The sequence below is a fragment of the Cimex lectularius genome, unplaced genomic scaffold, assembly GCF_000648675.2.
Source record: "Cimex lectularius strain Harlan isolate CLEC.00 unplaced genomic scaffold, Clec_2.1 scaffold280, whole genome shotgun sequence".
Lineage (NCBI taxonomy): Eukaryota > Metazoa > Arthropoda > Insecta > Hemiptera > Cimicidae > Cimex > Cimex lectularius.
The window spans coordinates 242,203-257,622 of NW_019392877.1; the positions used below are offsets into that span (position 1 = coordinate 242,203).

The window sequence follows — 15,420 nt, forward strand, 5'->3', positions numbered from 1 at the left end:
TTATGATCATCAGCCCTCCTTTATATATTAGACCCAAGTTAACGTAATTAACTGTTACTCTTAACTTAATAATAATAGCATAATAAATAAAAGTCAGGATATAAGGATAGTTTCTCTTTGAAAGATCAACCTTTAAATATGATTATGAGTGGTATAAAATTGAATTATGTAAGGTTATATGCTTTTCTCTTTTGTTGACTATGTTCAATTATCATTTATTTGGACACTAAGAAGTAAAAAAGAGGTTTTCTAGCACAACACAAAAATTCTACAAACATTGATTTCACCATCCATACAAGAGAATTGATGGTTTAGTTCTTGCCCTCCCCACAAAAATAAAATATTTTATTCAGAAATCGTGAGATGCGGTCTGGTGTGAGATGTGGTGTAGGTTTCAGAAAAATATTTTCTTTATCGTGCCAACGTTTCGATCTTTATTGAGATCATCTTCAGGGCCTGGGATTTACAAACATTGTTTAAATTTAACAAATGCATGTACGATGTGGAAAAAAGTTAATTTATACAATGCAGAAAAATATATTTTTTATATTCGATCAAAATATTTCTACTCACTCAAAGTGTTTGTTTTCTACGTAGTAGTTGAGTAGAAATACTTTGATCAAATATAAAAAATATATTTTTCTGCATTGTATAAATTAACTTTTTTCCACATCGTACATGCATTTGTTAAATTTAAACAATGTTTGTAAATCCCAGGCCCAGAAGATGATCTCAATAAAGATCGAAATGTTGGCACGATAAAGAAAATATTTTTCTGAAACCTACGTCACACCAGACCGCATCTCACAATTTCTGAATAATATATTTAAAATTTAATTTAAAAAATAGTGACTAACGGTCACTAATCACCACATAAAATATTTGGTCTAATTTTCTTTGTAATCATTTCTGATTTTGATAATTGAGAATAAACCGGATATAGCATTAAAAACAAACATTCGGGTTGTGATAATTTGGAGTTTCTGCCATCATTGGGCCCTGAGGCTAATCAATTTTATAATTATTAAGGAAGGCAGAAAGTGTTACCTGTTTGGCATGTGATAGAGAGCCAAAGCGTGATCTGGGAGAGCCATTCTATAACAAAAGATTTTTTTTGTTTGATTTTTAAAAAAAATGATTCCATGGCCAGAAGAAGACAGTCATATCGCTGTACAATTTTAAATTTCAAGGAAAAAGGATTATGTGTCCGTTTTCATGACAAACTGTAAGGATTATATTATGAATTAACATCCTGTCTCAAAATTTACTTAGTGGAAACGGTTGATTTTTGCTAAGAAAAACGTACTAATTCTCCACTGATTATGCCACTGTCTTATGATTAAGGGATTACATGATTAAATTATGAATAAACCTCACCTCAGGGTCGCTTGCCCATAGCCACCGGAGGGAAGCGAGTTCATGCCAGTCTTTCTGCACAAGCCGACAGCCAAGCACAAAGCAAAGCATTCAAAGTTAGTAATTTAAAACAAAAATTAAGGTTATTAAAGTTTTGCCTAGGTTAAAATCGCAATAAATTGTATTTAAACAGGTTTTTCCTTGAGCTCAAAGCACAATTAAAAAATCTAGTAAATTGAACAAATTTTAAAATCAATAACTAGTAAATGAATCCATATTTGTTTAGTGATAATTGACCACATTAATTATTCCAATTAATTATTCTTTTTATCTAGGGTTTTTGGTTGAGATGAAAAATTAGTGTCACTCAATTTGAATGGTTGTAGGAGATTGGTGTCTAAAGGGATCAAAGTCATGATAGCTCAAGTGGTTAAGAGCAGTGGCGTATTGAGCCGAAGTTCGTGGGTTCGAAACCTGCTCGTGACACTAATTTTTCATTATTTTAATTGGATCAATAACTAGATTTAAAAAACGAAATTTTCTTCCAATCATTCTGGTCTGTCAGACTCGATTTGACATTAACCGTGTTCAGTGCTGGGCCTATGATTCCTATTTAACCAAGACAGACCCAACACTAAATATGACAAAATGCCGAAAAGCATCTGACAGAAGAACACAGCGAGGATTGGCAGACAAGGATGATCGGTAACGACCAAATTTCAGGTTCATCACCCTGCAGACCATTTAGTGAAATCTCAAAATCAATATATTTACTATATGAACAATAGTATGATAATATGCAAGTAGTAGACTAAAAAAAACCTTGTTATAAAAATCACAACTCGACCTCGGTTGTTATATCGCATTGTGAGTATAAACGAGGTCTTTTATGTATTTTCAAATGCTTTTGTTAAACATGCAAAATTATGTGGGATTGTTTTGTCCAAGTGGGATTTTTAAAAAAAACTTTACCTTCTAAGTTCTTCCTGGCTGTGAGCGAGCGCTTGAGCTACTCTTTCAAGACGTAAAGTTCGAGCAGTTAGAGGGCTGGCAGCTCCACTGCTTTCACTCGGAGCGCCGCCAAGCGATTGAAGCTCATCAGAAAGTTCACTTGACAGTTGTGCCAGCTGTAACTAGCCAAAATTGACATAAATGAATAATATATTACAGTATAGTGCAATCAATACACAAATTGCTCTCCAATACTGAAAAAAAAGAAAAGAAAAAAAACAAAAAACTAAACAAAGCTTTCTCTTATCCGACATTCCTTGGATACAGAACTGGGATTTCTGAACTATTGTTTCTAATCTTGTCTCATTGTGTTCATATTGTGCATTTGCTTATTATGTGTTTAAAGCAGTGATTACTGTATTGTGATTGAAGCAACGAGTAAAGTGTATGGGCAGGCAATTATATTATCATTATTAATGTTATAACAAAATACAGTTCTACAATTTACCAACTTCTACATTTTTTCCTTCTATTTGAAAACAAACGGATCAACTTTCTATGTCAAAACCTGACTTTTTACATACTAGCTTTTGTAAGCGATGCTTTCTAGACCAAAAAAATATATAACCAAAATATAAAAAAAGCATAAGTGTGGAAAGTACAAGGAATCCTCATTGAAGCGATCTAAACACTCAGTATGTGCCCAAGTTGATTTTGGTCAATAAAGTTATTTTACAAATAAGTGAATCACATAGTTAATCTGTTTCCTCCATGATAGAATCTTAAAACACCTCTTGAAGACCTTTGTTAAATAAATCTCAGCCCTCCGAGAGGTTTGGCGATATTTTTGACCAGAAGCCCCCCAATTTCAAACATACGCATGCAGTGTGTTTTGTACAAAAGAAGAATGTTATTTATTTTTCAACTCGAGCCGTGTCAGTAACATCTGAGCTCTAAAGAGGATAGAACAAAACACAAACAGCACACACAAAAAAATCTTATTTATAATCCAATTGTTACAACGCAAACTAAAAGGTTTAATGCAGTCAAGTACAATGTTAAAACAGCACAAATAAAAATAAGGAAAGCCTCATGTATAAGCTAAAGAAATCTGCGAAGGTTTTCAGGTTCAAGGCATCAGAAATCAGGATTTCATTTACAAAAAATAAAAATAAAAAACCTCTGAAACTTTACAAATGTCACCTGAATTCTATTTTTTGATTTTATTCAATATAAAGCAAATGAAAAGAAATCTGTTTTTCACGTTCTTTTCATGTGCTTGAGTATGTCTTGTTGACCAACCTGGCTGGCAGGTAGAGATTCTGATAGCTGGCTTGGTGAGACAAGAGTTGTGGCGTACTGATGCAGGTGAGCAGGCGACATTGACGCTGGCGCCTATACACAATATACCAATCCATTTGATACACAAGTGTCTCTACTCAAGCTAACATCTTTCCTTGTATTAAAAAATACAGTGTTTTTCAACAAAACAATTTTTTTGTGAAAATAAAAATATGACTGCATTAAAAAATAAACTACGATTCTATAAGATCTAAAGTAATATTCTTTACAATGCAAAAAAGTTATCTGCTTTTTATGATCCTTTATTGTAAATTTGGTTATTTAAATGGAAATAAAACAACCATATATACTCAACTACAGAGGTGCTTAGGATAAAAGTTTGTGGTAACATTTAAACATATAATGCCAAGGAAATAAGGAGAGCACAAGTTGTAACAATTGATTTAAAAAAAAAAAAAAAAAAAAAAAAAAAAAAAAAAAAATTGTACTTCTGTGTTTTATGCAAAGCGATAATTTTGTTTGGATTTATTGTAATAAAATTGGAAAATCCTTTAAATTGTTAAAGTAATGTCGAGTTAATGATTTATTCGAGCATGAAGCATGTTAATTGGACGTGTTATAACCACTTTCACAAAAATGTATTCTCCTATAAACAATGTCTTCTGGATAACTGTCTGAAATATTACCTTGAATATTTTATTAACCCTCGGTGAGTTAAAATCTGATTTAAACTAAATGCATTGAATGAAAATTGCAAAATGCGAAAATGTATCTGACAGGCGGACTATCTGATAAAGAATTGGTAATGGCAAAATTACAGGCTCATCACTCCACAGACATAGGAGGAAATCTCACAAAATAGACTCGGTGGTAGAAGACTTGTATTTGTATGGGTTTGTCGTCTGACCATATGTATAGCCTAAGTCGATTTTGTAGTTATTCTTTTTAAATGTCATTATCCTTTTTTTTAAATGAAAATTAATTTAACCGTGTATTAAAAAAAAGGATATCTTATCAAACGTGTTCTTTTAATTTAAGGATGCAGGCTTTATCAGAAACTCTTTCTTTTATTAATTAAGGTTTTTTTAGGTTTTATTTATTATTTTAAATAGAGCCTATAAGGAAAAAATGGATGATCGGACAGGTTGGCCATCTGTGGTTTTAGTGCACAATCAAGCCTCAAAGGGAAAAAAACCCGCCCCGCATAACTTGTTATGTTAGTATTTTTTTTTTATTAAGGTTTTGCGGTTGAGATGGGAGGTTGGTGTCCGAGTGGATAGAGGTCACGATAGCTCAAGTGGTAGAGCAGCGGCATATCAAGCCGAAGGTCGTGGGTTCGAATCCCGGTCGTGCCATTGACTTTTTTATCTCAACTAAAAAACCTTAATTAATTGTAATATATTAATTGGTCAAGCGGACCACAAAATTAGTGAATCTTTCTTTTATGGTGATTTGTAAGCTGACATAAATCATGTTCATGACTAAAAATCAATTATTTCTGCTCTGACTTCAATAGGCCGACCCAATTGGCTAAAACAAATTTAGAAACATTAAAAAAAAAAAAAAAAAAAAAAAAAAAAAAAAAAAAAACATCCGTCCTACAGTTTCAACATAAAAGGATGAAAATTGGAAGTGGATGCTTCAGAAGCATTTTAACCTTTGAGTGTTTGTGCTGAGATAGTTTTGTACTTTAGAGCGTTTTTTTCTTATAACTTGCAGAGTGCGCAAAACTGAACCCCCTAGGCCTTGTTCTATTTTAAATAGAGCCTATAAGGAAAAACTGGATGATCTGACAAGTTGGCCATCTGTGGTTTTAGTGCACAATCAAGCCTCAAAGAGAAAAATCCCCGCCCCGCATAACTTGTTATGTTAGTATTTTAAGTATTTATTGTAATACTTTTTTCTGTCTATTATTTCTTGTTTTATTAATCTTACATATTTTAAGTGGCTGCATACATGTTTAAGAATTGTAGACAGTACAGAGATCGGGATTTACACCATGAGCTACAGGGAGTTTCTTTTTCACCTCAGATGTCCTAGTTTCAATGATTTGAATTCTCGTCAAGAGAAAAGAGAAAAAAAAATTAAAAAAATTGGTGGGGATACATGATATTTTGAAATACTTTGTCAATAATTGTATATGGTTGCTTGCTGTATACTTTTCAAAAGAGACTATCATAGATTCAGCGTATAACAGAAGAGGATAATAATAGCTGAGACTAGGTTTCAGACGACAATAATGAAGAAGAGGAAGATGCTGTAAACTAATTTTTGAAGAATATGAAGATCTCTGGGTTTAAACTGTGAGGTTTTTTAGGTAAATTCAAAAAGCTTAGTTCCAGCAAAATCAGCTGAATCCAAATATGTATTTAGTAGTCATAACTCGGATGGTCTGAGACCCTGATTGTCTTTATGAAGTAATCATTTATTCATTAAAAGTCCCTATTATGTTAAGGTGATAATTTATTTTCATTTTAATCAGTTTGTATAATTATGCTTGTATGAATTAAAAATAAAGACAATAATAATAGTAGTAGTCATAATTTACCATACCTTTTTTAACTAAGGTATTGGTTGAGATGAAAAAGCAAATGTCATGAGTGGGGCTCGAACACACCTTCGGCTCGATATGCCGCTGCTCTAATCACTTGAACTATCGTGACTTCGATCCGCACACCAACAAATACAAAATTATGGCAAAAGAGGGAAAATTGAAAAGATGTCTGAGTGGTTCGAGCAGCGGTGTATTGAACCAAAGGTTGTGGGTTTGAATCCCGTTCAAGACAATAACTTTTTTATCTCAACCAAGACCTTAGATAAAAAGTATAATGAAAAGAACTATTGAGTTTAATTTTTTTTACATTAACCCTTTTAAAAGATTTTTTGCTATATAGGGTTTTAACTTAGTAAATAATATTTTGGTTCATTATTCAATGCATTCAACTTTAACATGGAATAAGTGACAGCAATCGAAACTTGTTCTTTTGTAAGCTAAACTTTCTTTTCATCAAAAAGTAACATTACTGACAATTTTAAAACTTTAGAACTCTCTTGTTCATTTTAAGAACAAAATTAATTCTTAATTTGCTTGAAGGCTCTTTAATGGTAACAACAATGAAAATGAGGTGTCAGTGGTCACAACGGTTAGAGCGTTGCAATGATGATTTCATGACAAATCATCATTTTAGAGATCCCAGATTTGAATTCAGTGCCGCAGGATTTGAACCTGGGACCTTTACTTATGACTAAGCCGTTGCAGCCACTGGCACCCAAAAGCTGAAATCCTTACTAACCAGAGTAGTTACAAATAAACCAAATATAAAAAAATGTGTATTTACTGTCTTTTTTTAGCATTTTCTTAAAAATGACATTTTGGAACCCATTGCCTTAGCTATATACTGATTAATTTAATTAAATACATAAAAATAAATTTAAAATATAAAATGGCTTTGTATTGAAGCACTTTTAAATTAAATTCTCATGTTGTGATAAGAAGTATGATTAAAAGTATGTCTGAAAAACCACACCAGAGGTGTTTTTTTTTAATTTATTAAACAGGTCTACTTTCAGTCAGGGGCAAGACCACTTTTATTGTTGACTAGTTTGTTACAGAACCCAATGTGTTAATGTAATAAACAAAATAAGCAACATACTACCATAAAATGTTTTTCATAAAAATTAAAACTAATTAAAATGAAAACATAACTTACAGTGTGATATTTGTGGAGGTAGTCTTTATGAGGTGATTTTGGAGTCGACCTCCCAGAAAGAGGCGGAGAACCTCTTTCCAGGCTTCGACTACGAGCGACTAAATTCATATGTTCAAGACTTCCGACTCGTGACTCGAGTTCTTCCGCTCTTGCTTCTGTGCTCTGCTTCTCTTCCTGTATCAGTCTAGAAAAAAGCAGGAAATGTAAAACCATTTAAAAACATTCCAATAAGAAATGATTTGTTTTACCTGATTTCATTATTAATGGCATCAAGCTGTTCTTGAAGCATCAGAGCAAGAGTCTGTGCATCTGTGTGACCTGACGGCGATAGAATTTCAGCGGCGCTGAACAAAGAGTCGTTATCATCGCCTTCGACATCGCTACAGTCATACACTTGTTGCACATTTCCGAGAACATGCTGTTGTTCCAATTTTTCCCATTCCTGTTTATGAGAATGAACATTTACTATAACATTTTCAAATGGTAATGATTCAGCAAACCTTTGCAGGGTCGTCTTGGAGAAGGCGCGACTTGATAGCTCTTCTCGGAAGAGAATGCGTGTCAAAACTCGTATGACTTGTACTATGAACAAAACCGGTCGGATCAGCTGAAGGCGAAAGACTCCTGAAATAAACAGAACATTAAAAAAAACGTTTAAAAATATTTTAATTGTATTTTTTATACCTTGTCAAAGCGTCGGTTTGCTGAATATTGAAGGCAATTTCCTGCTGGAGCATCTGCCTTTTTACACTGTCAATTTCCAGCCTTGCCTTATTCAGCTCTTTCACAATTTCAGACTAGAAGGAAAAGAAAAACATTAAAATTTTGATAAAACTAAATTCTACCTGGACAACACCTTTTCTATTTGTTGTTCTTCTAATATTTTTCTTGTTCTTTCTAGCTCCTGCGTCAAGGCATTTTTCTCTTCTAGCGCATGCATTCTTTCTTTGAGATGAACTTGCAATCGTTCATTGGATTCTAACACATTAAAAAAAAAAATAAACAAATTAAATAAAATATCCCATAATATTTTAAATATATAATTTTGGCTGTATATACTGAACAATAACGATATACTTTATTTATTGATGTATGCCATTATGTATTTTACATGTTAGATGTTTGCTGAAGAAACACTGTGTACAATTATTTAAAAAAAAAAAAAAAAAAAAAAAAAAAAAAATAGAGTGGATTGTTCATTGTTCAATCCTACAACAAGTGGTTTAGAATATTCACAACTTGTATTTATTATTATACACTGTTTTCTTTATACATGTAAACACAAGAAGAGGGGGCCCAACAATTTACCTGCCAGCCCGAGTATCATCTTTATGTCAGGGTTCATACCTACTCGCTCCCAGAAGAGAGACAAAGAATGACAATCTTCGATCAGATGTGGCACACTGAGCAACCATTCTCTACAAACCGGGCACCTGTACAAGACAGAATAGCAGGTGTCCGTGTGTTAGCATGATCTTTTCATTTTTTTTAGACACTTGGAAGGCCATCCAGTCATGCTTTTCCGTCCGATGGGGTACTCAATATTCTGTCATCAGCCCTCTCATTATTTGCATAATTTACATAGTACATTGACTTAGATTTTTTGATAATACGAACTCCTCAGCAAGTCACTTTGGTAAATCAAAAAATTCTTTGAATTTGATACACTTGGTAATACAAAATATTTTTTGTACCAGGGGAAGAAAGAGCCAATTTCGCTCTCTATAATGCTATAATTTGAACTTTTTCTTCCTTTATTCCTCTAAATTTCCTTACAGCCTAAAATTTCTTTTGAATTTTCTCTAGTTTGAAATGTTTGGCAGTCAGTGTTTCACAACACTCGATACCCTTAAGAAACAGATCAGGAGACCCAATGTGCCCTCCTAAGTACCATCTTTATGTCCGGATTTATGCTTACTCGCTCCCTGTAAGGGACATCAAGGCACTCTTCGATCACATGTGACAAACTGAGCAACCTCTACAAACAGGACACCTGCATGAGTTTTGAACAAGACAACAATTTCTTTTAAAACTCAGAGAGCCATCATTCAGTCCTTCTCCTAAGAGTTTCTCAGACTACTCGGCCCATTGACAGTGCCAATGCTTTTTCACATTCTTTACTGCTTGTGGGGCCAGAGTGTAGTAGTTCGATCTAGACGGCGGGAGGGCTTTGCCACCTCATCTGCGTGTTCGTTGCCCTTCAGCTGCCCAGTGTGTTTGGGTACCCAGACAACTACCACTTTTTTTCCGAGACACTGCAGTTCAGCATATCTCTAAAACAGCATGATGAGAGGGTTACTCTGAATCTGTCATGAATTGTTGATAATATGCTCAGGGAGTCGGCAAAGACGAGGAAGGCCAGGTCTAAAACTGGCGAGGTATGGTGTGCTTCGTGTTTAACGGTATGCTATCTGACACATGTCTTGGGGTGAGTTGATGAAGGCTCTCGTTCGTTGTTCTATGAGCAATCGTATATTGATGTATAGAACAACTGTATAGAATCAAAACATACTAACATAAATTTAGTTTAATGATCTATCTCCTTATACAATCCATTTATAATTAATTTGCTCCTTTTTGTATATTCCAGGATTAATTGAATTTTGCATTTGAGGTAACATTATCAAAATAATAATTATAAATTTATTTCTTTTGATTTTATTTGACATTAAGAAATAGGATTAACTAACCTGATAGTAATTTGTCTACTGTTGAAGATAGCCTTGTATTGTGCTCCTCGTTCATTTTCAGTCTTTGATTCAGCCTAACGAGCTCGGCGTTCTTTTCGTCCACTTCCGCTTGAAGTCGTTGAATCCTATCTTCAGCCGTGCCATGCCTTTCTTGGGCCTGTTTTTGTTTTTATGGACAAAATGAAAACAATGTCGATCAACCGACGGAATAATATCAGTACAGCACAAAATTTAAAAAACCTGCAGTGATGTGTATTTTTGGATAAAATTATAAATAATATTGTAAGAAGGTGATATATTAAATCAAAATGTTAATGTTGATATTGATGGGAGTGTATGGATAGTCATTATTTTGTGTAGTGGCAGGCGTGAATTTATCTCTGCCTACCTGATCCCTCACCTGGCTCAGTGCGGCCATTCTTGCCCTAAGCTCTTCCTCCATTTCGGGCAATTTTGCGAACTGCGCTAATTTCTGTTCGCACAATTCTAGTTTCTCTTGAAGGGCCCTAATTTTATCCTCTTGGAGCTAAACAAAACAAAATTTTTTATTCAGCTGTGACGGTGGAAATAAATAATTTAACTCACTTTAATTTGAGCTTCTTTGTGCTGTAATTCTTGTTCTAGTTTTTCATTAAGATCGTGCAATGATGTCGATTCTCTTTGGGCGCTTAAATACCGCTTTTCCAAAGTTGCTATTCTTTCTTCCTGAAATTGGAAAACAAATTAATAAAATTCAAAACAACATGAATAAATGATTAAAAAATACTTGATCTTCTTTCTGGGCCACATTTTCCCTTAGATCCCTTTGTAGTTTTGAATTGGAATCTTGAGTTCGACTCAATTCTCTCTGTGCCTTCGTTAAATTATCCTCGAGTTCAGCCACTCGGCCAGTGAGTTCGCCTACTTTTCTTTCCCACTGCCTTTGGATTTCGTTGTTCTGGAGAATAAAAAAGTAAAAAAAATTATTCAAACAATATAAACAGATCTAAAGTCACACTCTAAAATCTTATATTCAAAGGACTATATCTGTTGATTGAAAATGCAACTTTCAGCCCGACTGTATTTTCAGACTTACCATACATGATTGAACTGGCTGGCAATTCAATGTAAATTTAATTAAATTGAAGGTACTCATGCTTATTGTTGTCAATGAATCAGTGCTAAATAAATGTAAAACATTCTGAAATAAAACTTAAATTTGAAAAAAATAAAACAATTTTCTTTGATCTATTATTACATGCAATTTTTCTTTTAAAATTCCCCACTGTCCACATTTATCTAAATCTGAATCTGGCTATTAAAATGTTTTGTTTTAAGGTATTTGTCATAATACGTGAATACTAGGCAAATTAAATTAATAATTGATAAATGACAGTTTATAGACAAATACAAATCTTTTTCCAAAGCATAACTGATAAGAGAAATAATTATTTACTTAAAAAAATAATCAAATTAAAAAAAGTATATATTTTTATTTACAAAATATTTGTAATTTTAAGGTTTCAAATGCATGGAAAATGAATCTCTATCACTAAAAATTATATTATTTTGTTGGAACGGATGGCACGATTGGATAAAGGGGACATGCACATCTACAAGATCATTCTTATGTCAGATTATAAAAGTTACTTACACTAAATCTGAGTTTCCTGACATCTCACCATATATAAATAAAATCTTATTAGGCAGAAGCCTTTTGTTAAAAATTTTACAAAGATAAAACGAATAAAAAATAAAAATAAAATAAAAAAATAAAAATAGAACTAAAGAAGGACTTTTGATTTAATGAATGAAGGGAATGTATTTTCTCACTTAATTGTTAAAGCATATGATAAAGAAAAGTTCTTTCGTTTTTACCTGTTTCTCAGTTGAGACTTGTGGTTGCTTTTCGGGAGATTTTGGCTTTTCAGAATCCGTTTCGATCGATCCGTTTGTCACCGGCTGTTTTCAACACAATACAACATCAACACACCAAACACACAAGAAATTACACAAAATTATTGTTTTAAAGCGCTATCAAATTTAACATTCAACAAACTAAAAGTATTTATATTTCATGAGTTTCGGTATGTCCTTTCATGATAGTTTTATGGATCATGCGATTGAGATTTTGACTGAGTTTCGGATAGGGGGAAAGCTACATTGTCATCCATAGGAACACACACTAAAACAAAACTAAAATTGTGCCCAAAGAATAGTTGAAATTTTGGTAATAAAGGGAAGCTTATTCCAATAAAAATCTATCTTCAAGCATTCAAAGAATCAAAGAATTTACAATATCATTAATAGTTTTGTAAATTATTTAAATACATTCCTGTACTTACTTGAATTGCCTTGACCGTTTGTTGGTTGTTTTGATTATTTTCGTTTGATTCTTGCGAACCATTTTCTATTGGTTTCAGTTCTTCCCCACCTGAAGGGATATTACCTAATTTGTACTGTTGCAACTGAAAATATAAAAGACACGGTATGGTAAATGCCAAAAATTTTTTATAGTATTTTATATAGTAATAAAATCCAACCTCTTCTTTGGTGTTAGCTAATTCTTCTTCTAATCTTGTATTTTTATCTATCGCTACTCTCAGCCTTTCCCGTACCTGAAAAAAGTATCAAACACGACTCGATTAAGTTGTATGTACATATAATATACCATACAAATTATTTTTTTAATTTCCTCCTGGATTGATAGATTTATTGATTATATTATATTCTTGATCTGGATCAATGAAGGGAAATAGAAAGAAAGAAACAAGTTTTACTTGGAGTACATAGAATGGGGGGAACAAAAAAACATGGTCCTACTATCCCGTCACTGCAGCACCCATGGAAGTGAAGAGTGAGACTGCTTATAGCATAAATCCGACCTGCTCCAGCACAACCATAATCACCATTAGCATTATGCAGTGTGAAGAGTATAGTCAGTACTGCTTACATTGGGAAGGATGAGGAAGAAGTGGAAGGAACTAATTTATCTATGGAAGAGATGATGAAGGGGCATATAATACCCATATAAATTTTGAAGGTTGCCATCAGAGTATGGCTGGATTTTATTGGCAGAAGTTTCTAATATATATTAGGGGGAAAAAAACCACATAGACAGAAAAAGTTGTGATGATATAGGCCACAGGGTATCCCCACTCACTGTATTGGCCAAGGAAATAGAAAGCAGATGAGCTGGACTACTCAAGCAGCACTAGTACTACCATTAGCATAAAGCAGCTCTAAGAAAATAATCAAAAAGGTCAGTGGTGCTTGATCCCAAAAAGAGGATGTCTTACAGCTTGGTGTCTCACCAGGAGCTCAAAAACAGTTCTATTCAACCTTATATCAAATGGATAGGTGCATTGTATATCATTTTATCTTAAGGGAAAATGTAAACCATAATTCGTCATTGCAAAAGTAAGTCACGGTGCGATCCTGGCTCACTGTGGTGTTCTTAAAATAGAGAGCAGATGAGCTGGAGCTTAAGCACAGTCAGAACCATCATTAGCATTACGCAGCACCAAGAGAACAGTCAACACTGCTTGCATTGGAAAGGCACTTGCAAAAGTGATGTTTGATTTAAACAAAGGATGTCTCATGATTTAGTGTCTCACCAGGAGTTCACAAGCAGCTCTATTAATTCTTAAACCAAATGCACAGGATGTTTGAACAAAATGTTTCTTCAAAGAAAATGGCAGCCATAATTAAAAAAGTAAGTCAGGGTATTGTGTCTCACTGCAGTGCTGATGGAAATAGAGAGCAGATGAGCTGGAATTGCTAAGCAGAACCAGAACCACCATTACCATTATGCAGCACTAAGAGAATAGTCAACACTGCTTGCATTGGAAAGGTGCATGCAAAAGTGGCGTTTGATTAAAAAAAGGGATGTCTTATGACTTGTGTATCATAAGGAGTTTACAAGCAGCTCTCTCTTAAACCAAATGACAAGTTAGTGCTTGAAAAACATGCATATCTGCAAAGAAAATAGCAGCCCTAATTAGAAATGTAAGTTATAGTGCTACAATGGATCTCCTCTCACTGTGGAGAGCAGATGAGATGGAACTGCTAAAGCACAACCATTAGCACAGCACACAACATACAACCACCATTAACCAATCTTCATTGCCCAAGAGAATAGTCAATAGTGCTTGTATTGTGATGGAGTAGGAAAAAGTGGTTCTTGAAAAAAGAGAGGATGTCTCACAAGCAGCTCTAGTAACTCTTGTACCAAATGGACAGGTAGTGCATTTAGGAGGTCAGCGATTCTCAGTGAATATGGCAGCCCTCATTGGTCATTGCAAATGTAAAAGTCATAGTGCAATGTTGGTATCCATAGAGCAGACGAACTGGATCTGCTAAAGCACAACCTGAGAACCTTTTTTTATCTAAACAAGAGGATACCTCATGACTTGGCACAACACCAATCATGATTATCCCACAAACATATGTATCAACTTTAGTGAATATATGCCATATGCCTGCATACGAAAAAGAAGCATATATTCCAATGCCATTTGAGTTGTTAGATGTAAAATGGCAAAAAAGTTTAACATGCACTAGGGAATAAAACAGATTTATTACGAATTTTTGTAATAGAACGCGGTAAAAGAAGAATTCTCAGGGCTGGAATAAAAAGTAGAAACTCATTACAACCAGACTTAGCCCGTTTTAGAATAAGAACAGAGTGGGCTAGATTGATTGAGTGGGTTCTCCAGAGGGGAGGAGGCACCTTTGGGAAATGTGACCCAAGTTATTGTCGCCGCGGTGGAAGGTAGAATGGTAATTCACGTCTTAACTTATTAACTCAGTTATTGCACCTGATGGCCAGGCTAATTTAATGAAGGGCTAAACCCGCGACTTGAATTTCCGAGTCAGGTCCGACTGTGAAATTACCACCATAGTTCGGTTCAATTGGAAAACGGCTTCTCTTATTAATGTCGGTTTCGGCGAGGTGGTTATTAAGTGGTTTTGCGGATTGGGTTCTAACGCTAAATAAATAGTCTGAAATGAGAATCGGTATCAGGAGGTAAACGAACGTCCTATTTCCACGTCTATTATCTAGCGTTACAAAACTGACATACTTACTTTTTCATCTAGAGCTTTGTGATGTTCGAAAAGGCTCTTTAAAGCCTTGAGGACTTCGACTTCGCTCGAAACGACAGACTGGGACGACGCCTGCCTCTTAACGACAGTCATCCTGAGGGACCTTTCGTGCCTCGAGACAAGACACTCTAAATGTTCAAGAAGCAACTGGAAAATAAATAAAGCGTTTAACAATTAACACAAGAAATTCCAGGAAATAAATTAGGATAACAATATTGCAGTTCTGCTTTTAAAATAATTTAACATCAATTATTACAATGGATCATTTAAGAAAGAGTGAAATTGAAGAGTTATCGAGAATAATCACAACGATACACAAACGGCAA

General features: G+C 34.1%; 1 protein-coding gene across 18 annotated transcripts in view; it reads right to left on the minus strand.

Moving 5' to 3' along the window:
• The window catches only part of LOC106672485 (liprin-alpha-1), a 148,945-nt gene that overhangs the window by 13,902 nt on the left and 119,623 nt on the right, over nt 1-15,420 (minus strand). For 5 of the 18 annotated variants that reach the window (XM_024228982.1, XM_014403963.2, XM_024228980.1 and 2 more), the window contains exons 3-18: nt 15,077-15,241; nt 12,532-12,606; nt 12,334-12,456; nt 11,867-11,950; nt 10,776-10,946; nt 10,595-10,714; nt 10,398-10,535; nt 10,010-10,166; nt 8,176-8,297; nt 8,004-8,116; nt 7,820-7,943; nt 7,568-7,761; nt 7,320-7,503; nt 2,329-2,489; nt 1,378-1,431; nt 1,048-1,095 (exon numbers count right to left, since the gene is read on the minus strand). In XM_024228982.1, the coding sequence (XP_024084750.1) occupies nt 1,048-1,095; nt 1,378-1,431; nt 2,329-2,489; nt 7,320-7,503; nt 7,568-7,761; nt 7,820-7,943; nt 8,004-8,116; nt 8,176-8,297; nt 10,010-10,166; nt 10,398-10,535; nt 10,595-10,714; nt 10,776-10,946; nt 11,867-11,950; nt 12,334-12,456; nt 12,532-12,606; nt 15,077-15,241 (2,033 nt within the window). The remainder of the gene's footprint in view (nt 1-1,047; nt 1,096-1,377; nt 1,432-2,328; nt 2,490-7,319; nt 7,504-7,567; nt 7,762-7,819; nt 7,944-8,003; nt 8,117-8,175; nt 8,298-10,009; nt 10,167-10,397; nt 10,536-10,594; nt 10,715-10,775; nt 10,947-11,866; nt 11,951-12,333; nt 12,457-12,531; nt 12,607-15,076; nt 15,242-15,420) is intronic. The other 13 variants (XM_014403971.2, XM_024228981.1, XM_024228985.1 and 10 more) reach the window with 8 other exon arrangements.